The 23,368-nt window shown below is 40.8% G+C and overlaps 1 protein-coding gene across 1 annotated transcript in view; it reads right to left on the reverse strand.

Moving 5' to 3' along the window:
* Positions 1-23,368, reverse strand: part of LOC126281271 (von Willebrand factor A domain-containing protein 8) — a 261,118-nt gene that overhangs the window by 15,939 nt on the left and 221,811 nt on the right. The window contains exons 28-30 of the mRNA XM_049980095.1: positions 17,004-17,159; positions 12,346-12,454; positions 10,204-10,324 (exon numbers count right to left, since the gene is read on the reverse strand). Of these exons, the coding sequence (XP_049836052.1) occupies positions 10,204-10,324; positions 12,346-12,454; positions 17,004-17,159 (386 nt within the window). The remainder of the gene's footprint in view (positions 1-10,203; positions 10,325-12,345; positions 12,455-17,003; positions 17,160-23,368) is intronic.

The raw sequence follows: 23,368 nt of genomic DNA on the forward strand, positions 1-23,368 counted from the left end.
TGTAAAGTAATAGAAAATCCATATCTGGAGAGCTGGACAAGAATCTGAATGCAGCTTCTGCTGAAAGTAGGTCCAAAATTAACGATGCACCATCTCACTCTGTGAACCAGAGGTTGGCTGTCAATGCCACTTTGTTTACACACACACACACACACACACACACACACACACACACACACACACACATTTGCAGGTTGGTAGATGATTAGAATTGCCATTCTCTGTCATAAAATCCAACAATTGAAAATAAAAGAGGGATTAACAACAATATTATGAAAAGAATAAATTGCTATCACCATATAGAGGAGACATTGAGTTGTAGACAGGCACAACAGAAAGCCTGGTATACATCTAAGCTTCTGGACGAAAGGCCTTCTTCTAAGGCAGAAAACACACACACAGTCACACAGGCACATATCTCTCTCTCTCTCTCTCTCTCTCTCTCTCTCACTCACACACACACACACACACACACACACACACACACACACACACACACACACACACACACACACACTTCACAGCTGTGTCTGGCATCTGAGGTCTGACTGTATACAGCACTGTGCCTGGTGGGAGAAGCAGTCTGTGGATGCTAGATGCTAGATGCATAGTGGGTTTGTTGGTGGAATAGAAGACTATGTAGTGCTGGAGTGGGAGCAGGTACAGGGATAGGTAGGTGAATGACAGGGACTATCAAAAGCTGAGGCCAGGGGGTTATGGGAATATAGTGGTTATTACAGGGAGAGTTCCAAAATGTGGAAGTCAGAAAAGCTGGTGTTGGTAGGAAGAATCTAGATGGCACAGCCTGTGAAGCAGTCAGTGAAGTGAAGCGTGTTATGTTGGACAGCATGTTTAGCAGCTGATTGGACCAGCTGCCTCTTGGCCACAGTTTGTCAGTGGTTATTCATATGGACAGGGACTGCTAGTCATTACAGATGTGATGGCCATGGGTGGCTACGCTGTATGGAAGGGACCTTTTGGTATGGAATGGGTAGCAGCTATCAAAGTGGAGGTACTGCTGGTGGTTCGTAGGTTTGATAAGGACAGATGTACTGCTGCAGCCAGCTTTGAGCTGGAGGTCAGCACTGAGGAAGGTTGTTTGTTGGGTTGAGATGAAGTAAGGTGTTGAGGTTCTGAAGGAGTGTGGATAGAATGTCCTCATCCTCAGTCCAGATCGTGAAGATGTCGTCAATGAATCTCAACCAGGTGATAGGTTTGGGATTCTGGATGGTCAGGAAGGATTACTCTAGATGGCCCATGAATAGACTTTCATAGGATGGTGCCATGCACGGGCCATTACTGTACCATGGATTTGTTTGTAGATGATACCTCCAAAGGTGGTTGGATTGTTTGGGGAAAGAGACCAAACAGGGAGGTCATCGGTCTCATCGGACTAGGGAAGGATGGGGTGCGAAGTCGGCCGTGCCCTTTCAAAGGAACCATGCCGGCATTTGCCTGGAGGGATTTAGGGAAATCACAGAAAACCTAAATCAGGATGGCCGGATGCGGGATCGAACGTCGTCCTCCCGAATGCGAGTCCAAAGGTGAAATAATTGTGAGTGAGGATATAGTTGATCATGATGATCAGGAAGGAAGTTGTAGGTTTGGAGACAGTTGGCTATTGGGCACAGCAGTGTTCAATAGTGGCAACATCATGGGATGTTAGTGTAGAGCAAGATTGCATCAACAGTGATGAAAAACGGGAACTGTGGAGAGTCAGTGGAGGAAATGATTGTTGTCTTTTATATGGAGGAGTATTCGTGTGAGACAGTGGTGTCAACACTTGGCAGTGTTTGAAAGTGGCCTCTTTGTAGGTTTCTGCTTGGTCAGCTGGTCAAATTGTGCAATTTTCAGATTTGTGGTGCATGAGGGGGGAGGGGGGGGGGCGGTAAATAGGTGCTCCATAAGAACAGAGATTCTCTCAGTGGCGGCACAGTAATTGACCACAAGGGGGTGTCCTGGATCATTGTGTTTAAGGACTTGACGAAGAATGTAGAAGGTACCAATGCACAGAATGGTAGGGGTGAGGAGCAACTGAATCACATTCTTCACCAGGATTTCCAGTACCTCACATCGTGACCTCAAATGAGGAATACCTTACCCACTATCCTTCCTACCTCTCCCACAATGGTATTACACCACCCACTGAACCTATGCAATATCCTTGTCCATCCCTACTTCAGCCCTGCTCCCAATCCCTTGTCTCATGGCTCACATTCTTGTAATAGATCTAGACACAAGACCTGTCCCATACATCGTCCCACCACTAGATACTCTCATCTGGTCACCGGCACCACCTATCCCATCAAACGTAGGGCTACCTGTGAAAGCAATCATGTGATCTACAAACTAAGCTGCAGCCACTGTGCTGCTTTCTAAGTAGGTTGACAACTAACAAGCTGTCTGTCTGCATGATATGCCACTGACGAACTGTGGCACCTGGTACTCCCAGTTGCTGAACATGCTGCCCAACACAATTTGCTTCACTTCAATGACTGCTTCACAGTCTGTACCATCTGGACACTTGCCACCAAAACCAGCTTTTTGAAATTTGCTGATGGGAACCCTCCTGGCAGTAAATATACATTCCCGTAACCCCCCTGCCCTCAATGTCCCTGCCCCTGCAACATCCCTGCACACTCCCACAAGCAGCACTATGTCTTCTCACACCCTGCCCTTCTATGCCTCCCCCTCCCTGCCACAACCCCCTCATTACCCCTACCATATTGTGCACCAAGCACATTGTAATCCCTTTACATCTGCACTTGCAATCCAAGAACATTTAATGGACTCTCTGCAACACACTATGTCATCCCACACCATTGGTTTGAGCCTAGCAGCAACTGTACTAGGGAATTACTGTTCTATGAATAGGCTGTTATTAACACCATCAGATAAACAGCTGTGCTTGGAGTAATGTCACAGCTGGGAAGCAAATGGCGTTGCACTGTATTGTATTTAGCAATGAATCATGGTTCCACACTACCCTGGATGGCCTGGGGAGAAGTTCCAGACTTACAGTGTTTTGTTTTGGAGAGGCACAACAGTGTTACTCTGGTGTCACGGTTTCGGATGCCATCAGATACGACTTCAGGTCACAGCTGGTAGTGATTGATAAAAGTCTGACAGCACAACAGTATGTCGCGAACATTCTGCACCTTCATGTGTCACCTCTCATGCGACAGAAATTTGATATCATGTTTCAACAGGACAATGCTTGTGCACACAGCATGTGCTTCTATGAACTGTTAGCATTATGTCAAGGTACCCTCATGGCCAACAAGATCACCAGATCTGCCCCCCCCCCCCCCTCCAAAAAATATATATATATATATATATATATTTGATTTGATTCTGTAACCACTGTAATCACTCCACATATCCTCAGAGACCAAGATTTTGTTTCCTCCTCCCATTCTGGGTGCTTTCTTTCTTTGTTAGGCAGTGTATAACGGGACAATTCAATTATAATTAAACATCATACTGAATGGACAATGTAAGTTTACCTTCTTCTCTTGACACAACACAACACTACACTACAAAATGTAAAGTAGTTGTTACTGTGCATGTGGGATATGGGTCACAGCTACAACAGAATTTGTGAAACCATGTTTCTATCAATCAAGATGCATGTATTATTTCTGGTCCTTCATTACACATTCAGGTCTCAAAATGGAAGGCAGAAGTTTAAGTCATAGTGTTTTTAGTGTTCACAAGAGCCATAATGTACTTTCCTAACAGACTGTGACACACACACACACACACACACACACACACACACACACACACACACACACACACACGTTTATAGTTATCAAGTTCAGTTTGCACTTGTAGTTTAGCTGTTACAAATTTTCTTTTGAATCTGGCCCGTCTTGTAATAACAGGTTCTGAGGTGGAGCCACTCCAAAATATATATTAAAATAAATTTCTCAATAACATACTACAAAATTTAAATTATCAGAACGCATTTCACATTTCCCACACATATTTCAATAATGCCGGCAACATTTTTGGAACTGTTAACACATGACATCAAGCAATGTTTTTTGAATAGGTGGTAGCTAGTCCTACGGCTGCAACTAGAAATGATGCTTAGCTCTGCATAGCAGAGGTTTAGGGGTGTGGCTTCCTTGGAGCACAGCTCTTATGGGTGTCCTGAAGACTTCAGTGTTTCTGCCTAAGCATGTCCTATCGACCTACACACAATGTTCACATTCCATTGCTCACATCATAAGGGAATGAACAGAGTTGCTGGAACTTTGCTATTGAATACCTGTCTCTGTATATCTCTATTATGCTCTGAAGCATTATTAATCACCATTTAGTATTATTGTTTCGATAGTTTTTTTAGAGAGTTTTTTTTGTTTCTGCCATTGGCTATTCTATACACTATTGTAATTAGTTTATAAATGTCTCACCAGAGTGCACTAGTGTACGGTAACATAAGTTTCACCACTTAGAGAGAGTTTCAAAATGACTAGAGAGAAAGTGTACTAAACATACCCCTGCGTGAAATTATGTTCCATTACTTTAATTTCCTTGCCTTATTAGCAAGTATCTTTTTTGGAGTGTATTGTGCATGAGTTAAGTAAGTTTTACTTTCTTTCTAAAACCAGCGGCATACCATGAGTTCAAAAACAATGCAATATGAATTCAGGGTGCGGTTTATCAGGTTAAATTTTGGAGCATGTGATCAGGAAGAAAGTGAAGGAACTTGGTGCTCCCAGACCCATGTAGAGATGAATTGACAACAAAAATAGTGTAAATCCAGACAAAGGTATACATGCAATTTTAACAAGCAATGTATAATGCAGCTGAATGGTTGTGTGCACTACACCAATTAAAATGTATATTTCTGTAATACATAAGTTTAAATATGACGAATACAGTGTGTAAATTATCATGGCGGTTGCTCATGTTAGTCAGTCACAGCACAAGATTGGCGCTGTCATGGAAACATCACTGTTTTGTCACACAAACTCAAATGACCATGATTTGAGTGCACAGAACATTGAAAGAAAATACTAAAAAAATTTAAGCATGCAGTGAAGATAACATACACTTAATTCAAGATCTCTCCAAAATGCCTTTTTGAGTATGATATACTGCAGTAAACTGTTGGAAAATGTGACACTGGGAGGTAAATAAGCTGCCTATACACTTTTCCTTGGAGCTCTCCATGTTATTTAGTAGTTGATTATGAAACACAAAGAAGATACAGTATGTAAACATTTGGTTAGAATGTGGTACTGCCCCCTACCCCCGGTCCTGAAATTTTGGTTGCAGTGAGAAGACTTATCTGTAGTGTATCCTCAAGTCTAGGTTACTTCCTACTGATAAATGAACACAGCCTTCACCAGCAAGGAAACCACAAGCCGCATCTACTAATTGTAGTCAGGGGTCCATGCACTGTCTGGGGAAGTAAATCTAAAGCATCCATTTTTGTTTGTTTAAAGGTGGATGCTATGTTTTCGGTGATGGAGTGATTATTGAATTTTGTGGCCAATGATTTCCATTTGTCATTTTTACCACAATTGCTATCTGAGGCCTCAAAATAATTCAAAATGCCATTATTGTTTGCTTCCCATTTAATAATGACACAAACTCTTTTTGGTTTATTCTTGAAGTATATATGTTCCTCTTTTTAGATTTTGCAATACTAGTGGTAGCAGAGTTTCATCTCTTGCTGCTCATATCTGGATTAGGCAAGGCTCTCTCTTCTGCGAAAAATACCCTTTAATTATTCACTCCTGGTACCTGCTTTTATTTCATCTAACCTTTGTTTGTTTCAAGGGATAACAAGACAAAGGACAAAGCACTTCCCATTTTTTTCTAAGCACCAAGAACAATTAATTAATGTTCAGATCCTGTGATACATTTTCACGTGTTCTGAACACAGCTCGTTAGCATATTTTATTGTTAACATTTGACTATTGTGATAACAATCAGATAAACCATTAACTATCATTTTACAGCTCTCACAGTCAGATAAACAGCTAGTTATTAGTTTTACAACTAAGTCACTGTAGCTACTTGAGTCATAAAGTGAACTGTCAATGAGTGTTGGACTATCTCCTTCAATCAACACAGGGACTTTTACTGTGGGAAATAGTCCAAAATTGGACATCGACAAATTTAAATGTTCTCAGTGGGTGTTAAATAACAGAAAATAGACAATAAAGCTGCCATAAACAATGATTCTGTAGTTAAGCCTGCATAACATTATTAAAACTGTTTCTTATTGTTTGGTAAAGTTCAAAATAGTTCCTGATGGTGGCCTTTAAAGCTTAAGTACTACTAGCTTGTGTGTTTTCTGATATTTGGGACATGATTCAAGGAGCTCTTCAACACAATTTTCCTTGGCCTGAAGAGCCTGACATTTAAAACTCATTTTTTGCATAGATAGGCAATGCCCCTTTAGCAAAATATGCTTTGATATCAAAGTTCTTTCTTTATGATCATTATTCTTTGAGCATCATCTTCTACAGAATCTTTGTAGGTGATCTGTTATGGAGCTACATTGCTGAAGTGACCCATTTCCCAGAATTCTGTGCAAAAGTTGACTTCAAAGAATAGGCATTGTCCTTCTCGGCAGTCGTTTTGTTGCAACAATTGGCAATAACATTTTAATGTTATGCAGACAGTTTATCGTGGCATCTTGCCATGACCATATACAAACGAGAACTGTGACTGACCAAGGTGAGAGGAGCAGTGCAAGGGAATAAGCCCATCTCTCTCTCAAAAGGCTGCCATCCTGTGTCCACATTCTATGCTTCCACGAAAACAGCACTGACACAACTGTCATAGAGATCGCCGATTCTCTTTCTTGTGGTGACAGTCTCATTACAATCCCTTTATGCACCAGGATTAGTCTCTTCACTCATTTCAAAATAAGGAAAAGAACAATCTACAATGCAAAGCAAATTGCAGTACATAAAGCATTTGGTAATGGCTACAGAGCAATTGGTTGTTTGGATTGGCACTGGTAGTTCAGGCCCGATCTCTGCCGGCATCTTACGTAACGATTGTTTGAAACAATCTCCACCTAAAACTGCCATGATGTAGTGTCCACATAATACAGAGCATGAAGTATGGTTGTCTGAAGCTGACTCCTTCAGTTTCAGGAAATTCATCTGAGTGTCTTTAAAAACGTCTTTCCGTTATGGATGGACAAGATATCAATCGTTTTTCCAGTTGTTTTCAAGTCTCTTCCTAAGAATTAGAATGACCTGTAGCATCTAATTTCTTGTTTTTAGGTTCATCAGAAAAGCTTCTCCAGTAATCATTCATTGTAGTTAAGAAGTACCTACTTATTCCAGCTGATAATGAATTCATTTGGTTCACACAGATTCAGCTGAACTAATTCAAAAAGTTTCTTAGCTCAAGAGATAGAAGACTGGAAGGAAGTCTGGTATGCTTGCTTTCTAAGCACTTTACACTGGGGTGTTGACAGCTGCTTTATATATGAGGGAGGACTGGAAAGTAACACACAATAAGTTTATTCCCGTAAAGATGAATGGGTAACAATACAAAAAACATCACAAATGAACTTATATCTTTTACCTACTTCTTAAAACATTTTCCCCATTGTGGTACCAATTTCAATATGCCCTGTTCATAGAAGTTCATGTGATTGGAGTATAGCCATCTACAGACTGATGACTGCTGCATCTATTGGAAAGCATTGGCTGGACAGGAATTTCTCCATGGGACCAAACAGATGAAAGATCGATGGTGCAAGGCCCGGACTGCACCAACATACCACACATATCCCAGAACAATGTCATAAGCACTTTCCTAGCAGACTGAGTCATTTTGAATTTATTTCATACTGGGCAACCAGTATATTTCCACTCCATAGAGGCCTGCTTTGTTTTGGGAGTGCAGTGTTATGCCTGCAACTCATCGCCGGTGATGATTTCTTTCACAAAGTTAAGTCCTTTTGTGGCGTAACACATTAAGTTCTCCAAGCTTGTCATCATTTGCTGGCCCTTGTGGTCATCTCTCAGATTCTTAGGCATCTACCAAGCACTAACTTTATGAAATTTTAATGAGGCATGAACAATATCATACACCGCACCATAGGAAATGCTGAACTGCTATGATGAGGTCTGCAGTTGCACATGCTAATTGTTCAAAATTGCTGCCTCAATAACTCTGACATTCTGCGAGGTTGTAGCTGTTACCAGCCACCTGGATTGTGGTGAATCACTAAGGTTCACGCAGCCTTCTTGGAAGAATGCACACCAGCTGGAGACATTGCTATAGTCCATACAGTTGTCCCCATACGAGTCAGGCAGGTCTTTGTGAGTTTCACTTGGGTTGTACCCTTTGGCCCACAAATATCAAACTCCATTTCACTGCTCTTCACAAGCTGATGACAGTAACATGCACACCATTTTTGTTCTGTAGTTCAGGCTTCTTGTCCTAGAGCTGCACATAAAAAAGTGCAAACTTCAAATTATATCATCATAAAATTTCTACATTATAGCAGCAATACCACAGGAGAAAAAAATTATTGTGTGTTACTTCCTGATCTTCCCTCATATAACACCTTCTGACAAATATATACACTGAGCTTCCATTGCATCAGATTACAAATATCTCAGCCTCTTTTTGCCATCTGAAAATAATGCTGACTTTTGCTTCAATGAGTCAGTTCAACAGTCGACCCAGTTTACGCATTCTATTGTTAACAGTACTATGGCAACAAGATAATGCACTACATCATGAGTGTGACAATCTTATTATTTAAATAAAATGAAATACACTTAATGGAAGCAAATTTGTACTCGCTTTTGGTATATTGAATACAACAGTAATTTAAATTTCTCTCGTTGCAACAGCCCCAAGGACATCAAAGTGTGTGAAATTGATTCTTTCTACATGTATATTCTCCTTGTTGCTACAATAACTTATTACCTAAGTATTCCCTTGGATGAATTTAAATCACATAGGAGCTTTTAAATACATGTAGATACACTAGAATATCTGCGCAACTGCCTGTTACAATGGTAACATCTGATGCTGGTGCCATAAAGAATGCCATATCTGTTGCTGGTTTTGCCAGTAACTTATGGACATTCTTATTTTGACTCAGACAGTTCTTTGCTATACAGCCATATTTATTACAAGTCTGATATCTTGACCCTCTTGACATGCCTCATTCAAGTAACCATTCTTTTACAGCAGAAGAGTCATCACATGTCTCCCTCTACTCCTTATAGTAACTGTGTCTTAGTTAAATCTACCATGGCAAGAAAAGTAGACTTTTTCAAAAGTAGACTTTTTTAAATTGAATGGAATCATCTCATTCAACTTTTACATCAAACTTAATCCATTCAACCTGTTGGAAGTAAAAAATATCCTTTGATGTGTATACAACCATGCATGGATAATGTTCTAGTTATGTCATAATGAGGCTTCACTACAAGCATCTTCTTCTTAAGAGTGTGACATCTCTCAGTTAATTCTACAGTCCTTAAGCATTTGTCATACTCCTGACATACACATAATGTGATGGATCTTGTGCTTGAGCTTTGTTTATCTATGGTTTCTCACATGCTGCATCTTCATAATTGTTCATGTACTAGGCATGTCTTTATCAAGATGTGTTATGTGCTGTAAGCCTTCCTTCCCACAAGTTTTCGAATTAATGGCAATTATATGGCACTGAGATAAGCAACAGTGTCCATCAATTATTGCAGGGTAGTGAATCCTGGTCTCGTAAACTGTGGTTCAAAGTCTTTTCACTTTGATGAATACAACTTATTAACCTTTTGTAAAGCAGAAAAACATAAGCTTAACATCTAAAACATAGACTAGAGCACAGACAAAACATATATTCCAATACACTTATCTCAGTAAAAATTACACAGCAGTTAGGTGTAAATTCTTACTTTATACAGAACATAAATACATGCACACACATGCAGTAAATGTGAATTATAGAAATCTGTCTGCCTCTTCTGACCAGAGAGCTCAGTGTGTTATACTGAAATTACAGGTAGTAATTAATTTTATGATCTGTTAGCCATATGTGACTTTCATATGAAGTACACTTTATGAAAGCAACTTCAGGCCAAAACAGAATCAAGGCTGAAAAGTATAGCAGTTGGTTGAACAAATTAAAACCCCATTTGTAGTGTAGACTGTTGGTAAGAATATGCACTACTTGCAAGACATGTTACAATGGTTTACCTGTACATGCTTCCTGAGACATCAACAACAAACTTGAGTCTTTTGGGTTTCAGCTGAGGTGTTCCTAATTCTGGTTCCTTCTCTGCTCGTCTCCTGTATATTGTCTTTTCACCAGTAAGACCTACGAATAAAACTTTTAATGTACATTCATGTTTCAAATAGGCATCTGCATGCAGTTCAGCTTTGATAAAAGCTTCAAATCAGAATCAGTCCTTCTAAAACTATGAAAACTTCTACATATACACTTATGTCAATCAGTTTGATATAATAGATGTGATAAATGACACTGGTTCACTTTTATGATTAAAGAGAGAGAGAGAGAGAGAGAGAGAGAGAGAGAGAGAGAGAGAGAGAGAGAATAGATATTGTAGTACCACTAATAAAATGATAGAAATTAACAGTGGTGCAATTACAAGAGGAATTTGGCATTTAGCCTCTCCATTTTGATATGGAGAAAACCTAAATTGATTTAAAGTAAATTCAAATTACTTAATTTACTCAATACTGTCACAAAATATGAAGAAAAGCATTTATGATCTTCTCTTATGGATTACTTGGGTGACAATTTGAAAAGTAGGAAAGTACATGTAATGGAGAGACTTTAAGGATATAGTATAAGTCGGCAATACATTAACAGAAACATCCATATAAACAGTTTACAGAACCTTTCATAAGACTCATCTATGTGGAGATGAGGAAGTGAAAAGAATTAATCAATTATATCACCTCAAAAATGTTTCTATTTTTGTTTTTAGATTGTCATTGAAGTCTATATAACATTAACCGAATTTTCCACGAGTCTCAACATTTGCTTCACTGTGGATGCAAAAATTTTGATTACAACAGGACATTCACATGTTTTCAAATATGACACCATTTTCCATCTCTGCATTTTTTCTTTTTGACCTACCACTATTTTTCTGTCAAAGTTTCTGGCTCCAATGCCTTCATTTGGTGATTCTCAGGCATAGTGTTTCATTTCAAAGATCACCATAGCCACTACCACCACCATCACCACCATGGTGCCATAAATCAACCATGTCCTATCTATTCAGGTGACTGGCCACAGCAAAACTATGATGGAGGGCAACATTTACCGGCTAATGGCAGACATGACACTGAGCACAAAAATGTTGGTTTCAATTAGTCAATCCGAATCATCTGGAACCCCCCACCTATTTCCAACCAACACCACTTTTTTTTCAATTGCATATACCCACTTTATTCGAATTACGTATATCAGAACCACTTATCCAAAGCTGTTTTTGGTTCCAAGATCTGCCCAGCCTCATTCTCTCATTGGTCATTAGTCCATTTTCATTTCTATCTGCCCTTGTCCCTCTGCGTCTTGCACCAACTCCCTCCCCAGAATTACTTAGCACCCTCTTCCATCCCTGAAAACAATTTGTCCCTTCAGTCAGGCTGTAGTGCCTTAATAATGTAACTATGTTTGTACGTCTGTGCCTGAATAAAACTTAACATGGGCTGCCATGTTATGGTTCTAATTTATGTGTCTATCTACAAGTCAGTTCTAACACCGCACAACGAATGGTTGTCTTACTTATTCAAATTTATCAAAGAGCAGATATTAGGTCAGATATTTTTCTATTACTAAAAAAAATTAGTATGTTAAGAAAGCAGAATTCCCTCTCAAAATAAAAACCTAATCTAGCAAAGAAAACATTTCAAATGAATCAATTAAAGACAGGAAGCAGCATATCTCTATGTATCATAACTGGATCAGTATGTTTGAAAGTAAACATTTACATCAATACAGAATATAAGAATATTGCTAGAATATTGTCCACTGCAGCATATGAAGCATTAGAAAACCAGGTAAAATCATCAACATTATTTCTTTAACAATGTTATTGCAGCAATTTAGTGTGTCTTTTCCTTGATAGCTTTTTCTCTTCACTGCAGTTGTATAGTCAATTTTGAGACCAGTATAACCAAGACATTAGCCAAACAGAGTGGATTACTTACAAAACCATGAAAGGAAAATAGTGATATGAAAGGTACATGAAAGTAAGTTTTTAAAAAGTACAGTTTTCTATATCTGTAATTTATAGTCACTAGTGCACATAATTCAGAAAAACGTAGTGATATCAGTGTATTTACAGGTCAATATGCTAATCCCACCTTCTATGAGTTTGCTATCATCAAGTTCTCCAGCCGTTTGGTGGCGCAGCCATTGTCGTTCCTTGGATTTTGCTTGCAAACTACTCAGGATGACTCTAAGCCTCCGAACCTGTTAAAATCAAACTGGTATTGGAAAATTTTTTGATTCATTTAATTTTAAAGTTATATTGTCCAAAAGAAATACATGTTTTTAGAAGATGCCTGCTTCATGGAACAAAATCTGACAATCAAATATACCTTTACTGGTTTTAGATTAAGTAAATACCAAAAAATTGCTAATTATCCATCTGTAATTATTTCATCATTGAAGGGACATTAACCTTCTTCTTCTTCTTCTTCTAAATTAACTTTCTGTGCAGATATCAAAATATCCTATTTATACTGAAAACAAAGTTAGAAAATGTGCTCATACAAGTCAGTTGTATCAGAACTGAAAAGCTGCAATATCATGTTTGCTCTGCACAGTTGTCGCAGTAAAATTGGTAAAAAATTATAACAAGTTTGCTGTTTCATTTTCACAATTTAGAAACAGTGTCGGTGTAGAATGAGATTTTAACTCTGCTGCGGAGTGTGCGATGATATAAAACTTCCTGGCAGATTAAAGCTGTGTGCCGGACCGAGACTCGAACTCGGGACCTTTTCCTTTCGTGGGCAAGTGCTCTACCATCTGAGCTACCCAAGCACGACTCACGCCTCATCCCCATTCTGGAAACATCCCCCAGCCTGTGGCTAAGCCATGTCTCCACAATATCCTTTCTTTCAGGAGCGCTAGTTCTGCAAGGTTTGCAGGAGAGCATCTGTGAAGTTTAGAAGGTAAGAGACGAGATACTGGCAGAAGTAAAGCTGTGACAATGGGGCATTACCATATGCGTGTGTTACCTTTTAAAATACATCACACAAAAATGCACCAGTAAATTTGTAAGTAATCACACAAATGTCTGATCTTCAGGGTCCGAAATTTTTCTGGGTGTCTGGTTGTCAAAGTGTTAAGTTTTGAATGAGAGACAAACATTGTGAGATTTAAGAATTTCATAGCACATTCTCACATGTAACATAACTCATCTTGCATGGAAGTAAATTTGCTTTGAAAGTAATGCTTCTCAAACTATCATTTGCAATAGTTTCCCGCGACCTGTTAGAAATGTAAACAGTTGTGACATCACATTCATTGAAAGCAGTTTCTTGTCACAATGTATTGCATAGCTTTTGTCCCAAAGCCTTTGGCATTGTGCTGTCGCCAAACGCCTGTGAGCGCATTGTGTTTTATTGTTGAAGGGGCGCATTTTCTTCGTAAGTAAATTTTTATTTGGTGTTATTATCTCGTTTATGTTTCACTGCTGCAGTATATTCTGCAGTAATCGGCTAAAGTAAAATTCTTTGTTATAGTTTCAGTTGTTACTAGCCAATATTACAAAAATCACTAAAACAATGTAAAATTCCTGGAATACAAAAAACTTCTCAGATTTTTTTTTAAAGATTTCCCATTTGTTCTGGGGCATATAAACCCTGAATGAGCCACTGAAAGTGGTAGACAAGTTTTTCTCTTTGGACAGCAAAATAACTGATGATGGTCAAAGTAGAGAGGATATAAAATGCAGACTGGTCATAGTAAGAAAACTGTTTTTGAAAATAAGAAAATGTGAACAATAAATAGTACAGACAAGAAGAGAATACTGCTTCAGTAGATCAGATACCTTATGAAGCTATACTGAATTGATGTGTGCAAAAAGAAATTATAGCGCAACTTGACTAAAACAAGTGGTCAATTGATTGGACACATCCCGAGGCATGAAGGAATCATCAGTTTGGTAACTGATGGAAGCATATGTATGTGGGAAGTTGGGTTAAAAATTGTAGAGGTATACTAAGACTTGACTACAGTAAGCAGATTCAAGTGGGCTTAGGTTGCAATAATTATGCAGGGACGAAGATGTTAGCACAGACTACCACGCGGAATGGAATTAAGCCATTCTTTTGAATGAATGCCTAAATACACGATGTACCAGAGGTTATTTTCTCAGACACATCATTAAAGTTTTTGCTCAGTTCCACATCATTAGGTCTACTGTCAAAAAGTGAAATCAATTCTGCAACAGTTGCTACATAATGTTTCACATATAGGGGTCCCAAAAATGTGCAGGTATATATTCTTTTACAGCTTATAACTACAGTATTTTTTTTCTTTTACAGGTGTAATGGCTTGAAAAATGGCTGAAGGCAGGCTGAGCCTGGAGGAAAAAAATCCCTTTCTGAAGTGCTGCAGAAAGACTGAGACTGTAACTGATGTGCAAAACTGGTTCAGAATGAAGTTGCAATGAGATGAATCAATGCCACTGACAAAGACTTGCCTGCGAGATAAATCTGAAGAAGAAGGAACTGTCCAGAAGGCCCACAAGAACCATTCCAGAAGACCACAATCATCCACTACCCCACAAGGGAAAGAGAAGTCATTGAAAGGTTTCAGCAATCTCCTAGAACGTCTATGTGGCAAGCAGCCTGTGAAACAAATTCAAAAAATGAGCATTGAGCATCCATCACACTTTGAAGCATGTCCATTGGATAAGTTTTATTTTGAACAGGACAGATTCATACTTGCCATATAGCGGAGGCAATGCATCGCAGGCAGGCACAACAAAAAGACTACTAAACATCTAAGCTTTTGGCCACAAGGCCTTCGTCTGAAATAGTCTTCTTCTGAAATAGAACACATAGGCACACACACTTAACGCAAATGCAACTCTCTCTCTCTCTCTCTCTCTCTCACACACACACACACACACACACACACACACAGACAGACAGACAGACACAACCACTGCCTCTTACAGCCGAGACCAGACTGCGAGCAACTGTGCTCAATGGGAGAAGTAGTCGGGGTAGTGGGGGGTAAGGAGGGTGCTAGGGAGGGAGAGAAAAGTATGGGAGGGGGACGGTAAAGTGCTGTTTATGGGAGCATACAGGGATGGGGTGGAGAGATGGTAGGGCAGCTAGGTGCAGTTAGGTGGCTAGACAGAGGGCGGGGTGGGGTGGAAAAGAACAAAAGTAAACAGAGTGTGGGAGCACTTGTGAATAGAAGGCTGTGAAATGGGAACAGGGAAAGGATAGGTGGGTGAAGAACAATGATTAGCAAAGGTTGAGGACACAAGGGTTATGGAACATACAGTATGTGGCAGGGAGAGTTCCCAACTGCACAATTCCTTAGAGCTGGTTTTGGAAGGAAAGATCCAGACAGCACAGGTTGTGCAGCAATCATTAAGATAAACTTAGTGTGGGGCAGTGTGCTCAGCTGTTTCTTGGTCACAGTTTGTCAGTGGCTATTCATACAGACAGGCAGCTTGTTGGTTATCATGCCCACGTAGAATGAACCGCAGAGGTTGCTGCTTAGATTGTAGATCACAAGACTGGTTTCACACATAGCCCTGTCTTTGATGGGATAGGTTATGCTTGTGATCGGACTGCAGTGGTGAGGGATGCATGGGACATGTCTTGCATCTAGGTTTGTTAGATGGGTATGATCCATGAGGCAAGGTGTTAGGAGTAGGGGTTGTGTGGGGATGGATGAGGATATTGTATGGATTTGGTGGCCAGTGGAATACCTCTGTGAGAGGGAAGGAGGAGGATATTGGGTACGACATTCCTCATTCAAGGATACAGTGAGAGGTAGTCAAAACCCTGGTAGAGAATGTGATTCAGTTGCTCTAGTTCAGTGGTACTGAGTCACAAGGGGAATGTTCCCCTCTGGCTGGATTGTGGGACTTCAAGAGTTGGTGGGTGACTCGAGAGATAAGGCACAGGAGATCTGTTTCTGGACAATGTTGGAAGGGTAATTAGCGTCTGGGAAGTCCTTAGTGAGACCCTTGGTATATTTCGAGATGGACCGCTTGTCACTACAGATGTGGCAGCCACTGATGGCTGGGCTGTGTGGAAGTGACTTCTTGTTATGGACTGGGTGACAGTTGTCAAAGTGGAGATATTGCTGGTGACTGGTAGGTTTGAAATTACCAGAGGTACTGATGTATCCATCTTAGGTCAACATCAAGGAAGGTGGCTTGTGGGGTTGAGTAGGACAAGGTGAAGCGACTGTTGATGTTCTGGAGGAATGTGGGTAGGGTTTCCAGCAGTATGGAGCAACCTCCCCCCCCCCCCCCCCCCCTCCCCATGACTGTCCCCTATCGGACAGAAGGATAAGACACAGAAGCAGTATATACGACAACGAGGCAGTAGAGTTCCCTCTATGGTCATCAAATCTGACTCATATGTACTTGTTTCTATGGGGATGTACGAAGCACAATGTTTATAGCACAAGACCAGCTATAATCAATGAGCTGACAGTAGCCACTGAAAACAAATGTGCCAAAATACCAATTGCAGCTACCAGGAATGTGTTGGACTCCGTCAGTCAGCGTTATCAGCTATGTCTGGACAACAATGGCCAATAATTTGAACACCTTCAATAAATAGGTGGTTTCTACATTTGTTCATACTATTTTGAATTTTTTTATCACAATAAATATTAATGTTACAGCCACAAATACAGTGTACACTTTTTTTTTGACACACTGTAAATAGGAAATACTATTAATAATTACATTTTTCTCCTTTTCAATACAATTCTGAAACCAACTAGTTCTTTGATGTAATTCTTATGTGGAACATACCTGTGGGGCTATTGCCTCTGAGAATTGTCCATAGAGTTTTGCATCATAATCACTCATCTGAATCTCTTTTAGCCGCTGTTTGAATGCCTTCTGGGCCATTTCTCTGGCAGCCTTCTTTACTTCTTCTGGTACTGCATCTTTCTCTTCTTGGCTAACCTAACAGAATAAAATGATAGATCTTTGTCTATTATCATTAGTACTACTATTCAGATTCAAAAATTAATTACTCTTCAATAAACTGAAATAATCTCTACACAAAGTAAGCTGTATGAAACTGGAACTGACAATTTGTGGGGACTTAAAGACTCGCTAAAAGTAGCATCAGAGAAGCACTTTTAAACCTTGCAATATTGACGATTTAAATTTTGAAATAAATGCTGTTGCCACTGCAAAAGCCACTTTTACAACTGACTAAGATAAATTTCTAGTTAATGTTAGTAAATGTAAAATATCATTGAAGTCTTTTTAACACATCTGTTTACTAAGCCACAATTTTCAAATTGTGTTTCCATTCAAAAGAGTTCAACTCATTCCCCATTCCTCCACACAATAACATGGTTTCAAAGATGTTACAAAAGGAGAACCTTCTTGGATGAGGAATGAGTCATGGTATATATTAACAACTGAGAAGCAAGTCATAGAAACTTTAATCTGAACACCGTTTTAACAATAAACTATCAACAGTTTGCTTAATGTTTTTCGTGTTTGTGCTACCTGAATTAAATCAAATAAATCAGAGAGAAAGTCGCTACTCTGAGAAAAAAGTGCCACTTCCTCAGTTATGTTACATAGTTGCTGTTTATTTCCCATTGATAATTTAATATTTCCTTTATTACGTTGATATTTTCAAAGAATATAGTTACCTACATTTGTAAATAACAGTTCTATTTACAACACATCATGAAGCATTACAATGAATACAACTACTTGAATATAGACATTACAACAAAATGCTCAAATAATGGTTAATTAGGTATGCTTTTAATTTGCTTTTGGACTGGTTGGATTCCAAGTTTCTTGCTTTATATTAGGTGGGAATCTGTTGAATAGATTTGCAAAGCACATAACTACACAACGAGGAGGTAACATCCATACATATGTGTGTGTGTGTGTGTGTGTGTGTGTGTGTGTGTGTGTGTGTGCGTGCGCGCGCGTGAGTGTATGCCTATCCTTTTTTCCCACTAAGGTAAGTCTTTCCGCTCCCGGGATTGGAATGACTCCTTACCCTCTCCCTTAAAACCCACATCCTTTCATCTTTCCTTTTCCTTCCCTCTTTCCTGACGAAGCAACTGCCGGTTGCGAAAGCTTGTAATTTTGTGTGTGTGTTTGTGTGTTATTTTATTGTGCCTGTCTACCGGCGCTTTCCCGCTTGGTAAGTCTTGGAATCTTTGTTTTTAATATATTTTTCCCATGTGGAAGTTTCTTTCTACTTTATTTATATATACATATATTTTTATTTTAGAAGCTATTGTCAGAATACCCAGATTAGTGAATAGGGGCCTGGTTGGAAAAAACACAGCCTGCAGCAAATCAGATGAATTTAGGAGATCTTCCAACATCCTTTTACTTGCACAGTCACATACAAAATTAATACTGAAGTCACCACATATAATTAATTTTTGGTACTTCCTATAAAGTGAACCAAGAACCCTCTCTAGTGTGAGCAGAAATGGTCTGAAGTCAAAGTAGGGGAGCTATAAACAACAATAATTAGAAGATTAGTTTCACTAAATTCAACTCCCCCTATACAACATTCAAATACCTATTCAGTGTTGTGTCATGATATGCCTATGGGCTCAAATGGAATACTGCTTTTTACGTACATGGCCACTCCCTCACTCCACAAATAACTCCTTGAAAAACAGCCAGTTAATCTGTATCCTGGTAAAGGAAGCCTCTGAATTGTCAAATTATTTAAGTGGTGTTCCGGTACACCAATAACGTCAAAGTCAACATCTATAAGCAGTTCACTAACTTTATCTCTAATACTTCTTATATTTTTAAAATCAAAGATTCTAAGACTTACCAAGTGGGAAAGCGCCGGTAGACAGGCACAATAAAATAACACACACAAAATTTATAGCTTTCGCAACCAACGGTTGCTTCTTCAGGAAAGAGGGAAGGAGAGGGAAAGACGAAAGGATGTGGGTTTTGAAGGAGAGGGTAAGGAGTCATTCCAATCCCGGGAGCGGAAAGACTTACCTTAGGGGGGCAAAAAGGATAGGTATATACTCGCACTCGCACACACACACACACACACACACACACACACACACACACACACATCCATCCATACATATACAGACACAAGCAGACATATTTAAAGGCAAATTTATTTACATTCCCTCCGCAAACATGCCTTCACCCTAGCCAGATTACGCTCCCATATTTTATTTACTCAGGCTTGTCTGACATTTGGCATTACCCCCAAAGGCCTCACACTTAAAGTTCCCATCTCTGGCTGCAATCTTTCTTTCCATCAGTCCTTACACCAGTTCCAAACTGCACAATCCTTAGCCCTCACCCGCCTAATCCTTCACCTATACATCGACTCGGCCAATGAACACACCCGTCAACTCCTATCCCAAATCAAAGTCCTCAATCTTTCCTCTCCCACATCCACACCGGCTGTTCATAGCATCCTCCTACAGGCCAACCGCAAATTAGAACAGCATGCCACCCTCCACCTCAAAAAACTATCCAATCTCCTGGTTTCCCACCTCTGGAAAGGCAACTCACTCACCCTCCACAACCTTTCCAACAAACCTCAACCTCCTCTCATTGCACACAGACCCAGTCTCTCCCATCTACTCAATCTCCCACTTCCAGCACCACTCCTCCCAACACCTCAAAATTCTAGTCAACCCAATCTGGAACCACAACACCCCAATTCAGTAGTTAACCTTTCCTCCAAACCTCTCTCCCAATCCGAAACCTCTGTCCTATCCAAAGGCCTCACCTTCAGCCCCACTCCCAGATTCAACCAAACTGCCCTTGTCAAAGATTTACTGTCCTACACTCATAGTCTCTGCTGGAAATATCACTTTGCCACGAAGAAAAATAATCCTGATCCCACTCCTAATGATCCAACTCCCCAAGACACTATTCAAATTGAACCCTGCCTGGAACAGTTCCGTCCTCCATCACAGCGGGACCCACCTCCTCTTCCTCAAAATCACCATCTCCAAACCTTCCAGGAATTTCTCACTTCCAGCCTTGCCTCTCAATCGTTCTTGAAAAACCTTAATCCTACTCCCAACATCACCACAGCCGAAGCCCAGGCTATCCGTGATCTGAAAGCTGACCGATCCATCATCATTCTTCCGGCTGACAAGGGTTCCACGACCGTGGTACTTGATCGTCGGGAGTATGTGGCTGAGGGACTGCGTCAGCTTTCAGACAACTCTACATACAAAGTTTGCCAAGGTAATCCCATTTCTGATGTCCAGGCAGAGCTTCAAGGAATCCTCAGAACCTTAGGCCCCCTACAAAACCTTTCACCTAACTCCATCAAACTCCTGACCCCACCGACACCTCGCACTCCTACCTTCTACCTACTTCCTAAAATTCACAAACCCAAACATCCTGGCCGCCCCATTGTAGCTGGTTACCAAGCCCCCACAGAACGTATCTCTGACTACGTAGGTCAACACCTTCAACCCATTACATGCAGTCTCCCATACTTCATCAAAGACACCAACCACTTTCTCTAACGCCTGGAATCCTTACCCAGTCTGTTACCCCCGGAAACCATCCCTGTAACCATTGATGCCACTTCCATATACACAAATATCCCGCACGTCCAGGGCCTCGCTGCAATGGAGCACTTCCTTTCACGCCGATCACCTGCCACCCTACCTAAAACCTCTTTCCTCATCACCATAACCAGCTTCATCCTGACACACAACTTCTTCACTTTTGAAGGCCAGACATACCAACAATTAAAGGGAACAGCCATGGGTACCAGGATGGCCCCCTTGTATGCCAACCTATTGATGGGTCGCTTAGAGGAAGCCTTCTTGGTTACCCAAGCCTGCCAACCCAAAGTTTGGTACAGATTTATTGATGACATCTTCATGATCTGGACTCACAGTGAAGAACAACTCCAGAATTTCCTCTCCAACCTCAACTCCTTTGGTTCCATCAGATTCACCTGCCCCTACTACAAATCCCGTGCTACTTTCCTTGATGTTGACCTCCATCTGTCCAATGGCCAGCTTCACACATCCGTCCACATCAAACCCACCAACAAGCAACAGTACCTCCATTATGACAGCTGCCACCCATTCCATATCAAACGGTCCCTTCCCTACAGCCTAGGCCTTCGTGGCAAACGAATCTGCTCCAGTCCTGAATCCCTGAACCATTACACCAACAACCTGAAAACAGCTTTCACATCCCGCAGCTACCTTCCCGACCTGGTACAGAAGCAAATAACCAGAGCCACTTCCTCATCCCCACAAACCCAGAACCTCTCACAGAAGAACCCCAAAAGTGCCCCACTTGTGACAGGATACTTCCCGGGACTGGATAAGATTCTGAATGTGGCTCTCCAGCAGGGATACGACTTCCTAAAATCCTGCCCCAAAATAAGATCCATCCTTCATGAAATCCTCCCCACTCCACCAAGAGTGTCTTTCTGCCGTCCACCTAACATTCGTAACCTCTTGGTTCATCCCTATGAAATCCCCAAACCACCTTCCCTACCCTCTGGCTCCTACCCTTGTAACTGCCCCCGGTGTAAAACCTGTCCTATGCACCCTCCCACCACCACCTACTCCAGTCCTGTAACCCGGGAGGTGTACACGATCAAAGGCAGAGCCACGTGTGAAAGCACCCACGTGATTTACCAACTGACCTGCCTGCACTGTGACGCTTTCTATGTGGGAATGACCAGCAACAAACTGTCCATTCGCATGAATGGACACAGGCAGACAGTGTTTGTTGGTAATGAGGATCACCCTGTGGCTAAACATGCCTTGGTACACGGCCAGCACATCTTGGCACAGTGTTACACTGTCTGGGTTATCTGGATACTTCCCACCAACACCAGCCTATCCGAACTCCGGAGATGGGAACTTGCCCTTCAATATATTCTCTCTTCTTGTTATCCACCAGGCCTCAATCTCCGCTAACTTCAAGTTGCCACCACTCATACCTCACCTATCATTCAACATCATTTTTGCCTCTGCACTTCCGCCTCGACTGACATCTCTGCCCAAACTCTTTGCCTTTAAATATGTCTGCTTGTGTCTGTATATGTATGGATGGATGTGTGTGTGTGTGTGTGTGTGTGTGTGTGTGTGTAAAAAAGCTTTGCCTTTAAATATGTCTGCTTGTGTCTGTATATATATGGATGGATATATGTGTGTGTGTGTGTGTGTGTGTGTGTGTGTGTGTGTGTGTGTGTGTGTGTGTGTGTGTAAAAAAGCTTTGCCTTTAAATATGTCTGCTTGTGTCTGTATATGTATGGAAGGATGTGTGTGTGTGTGTGTGTGTGTGTGTGTGTGTGCGCGCGCGCAGCGCGCGCGCGCGAGTATATACCTATCCTATTTGCCGCCTAAGGTAAGTCTTTCCGCTCCTGAGATTGGAATGACTCCTTACCCTCTCCCTTAAAACCAACATCCTTTCGTCTTTCCCTCTCCTTCTCTCTTTCCTGAAGAAGCAACCGTTGGTTGCGAAAGCTAGAAATTTTGTGTGTGTGTTTGTGTGTTATTTTATTGTGCCTGTCTACCGGCGCTTTCCCGCTTGGTAAGTCTTGGAATCTTTGTTTTTAATATATTTTTCCCATGTGGAAGTTTCTTTCTATTTTATTTACTTCTTATATTTTAATGAAATATGTTAATTCCTCCACTACTTGGATACCAACTTCCTTCGACGGTAATTCCTATGTTAGAGGAACTTCCTTTAAGCAGGGATACCTATCAGCTGACTTCAATCTAAAAAAGGTGCAGCTATAACACCAACTACCACAGGGATTTTCCCATGAGTGATCCCACCATGCACTACACTGTCACCAATAAACTTTGCCAGCCTCCCAAGCCTATCTACTGATAGATTCAACTGGCACCACTGCAATGCGAGCCATGCCCTCCACCATCAGCACCTTCTCCAGCCCCATGTTAACTAGCCTAACATCAGCATTAAGATGAGGCTGATCATGATGCTGAAACAATAGTTGAGATACTCCCACGGCTAGCAAATCCTCAAATCTGATCTGTAACGAATAGAATAGGCTTTGTGTGGGACCAGCTCGGACTCAAACTGCATCCCAGCATAAGTATCCAGTATATTGAAGACCAATTACAACAGCTGTGGGCCATCTTCCCTCAGGACAAGAGACAATGGGTTTCTAACATTCTTCC

Source organism: Schistocerca gregaria, chromosome 7 (genome assembly GCF_023897955.1).
Source record: "Schistocerca gregaria isolate iqSchGreg1 chromosome 7, iqSchGreg1.2, whole genome shotgun sequence".
Taxonomy (NCBI): domain Eukaryota; kingdom Metazoa; phylum Arthropoda; class Insecta; order Orthoptera; family Acrididae; genus Schistocerca; species Schistocerca gregaria.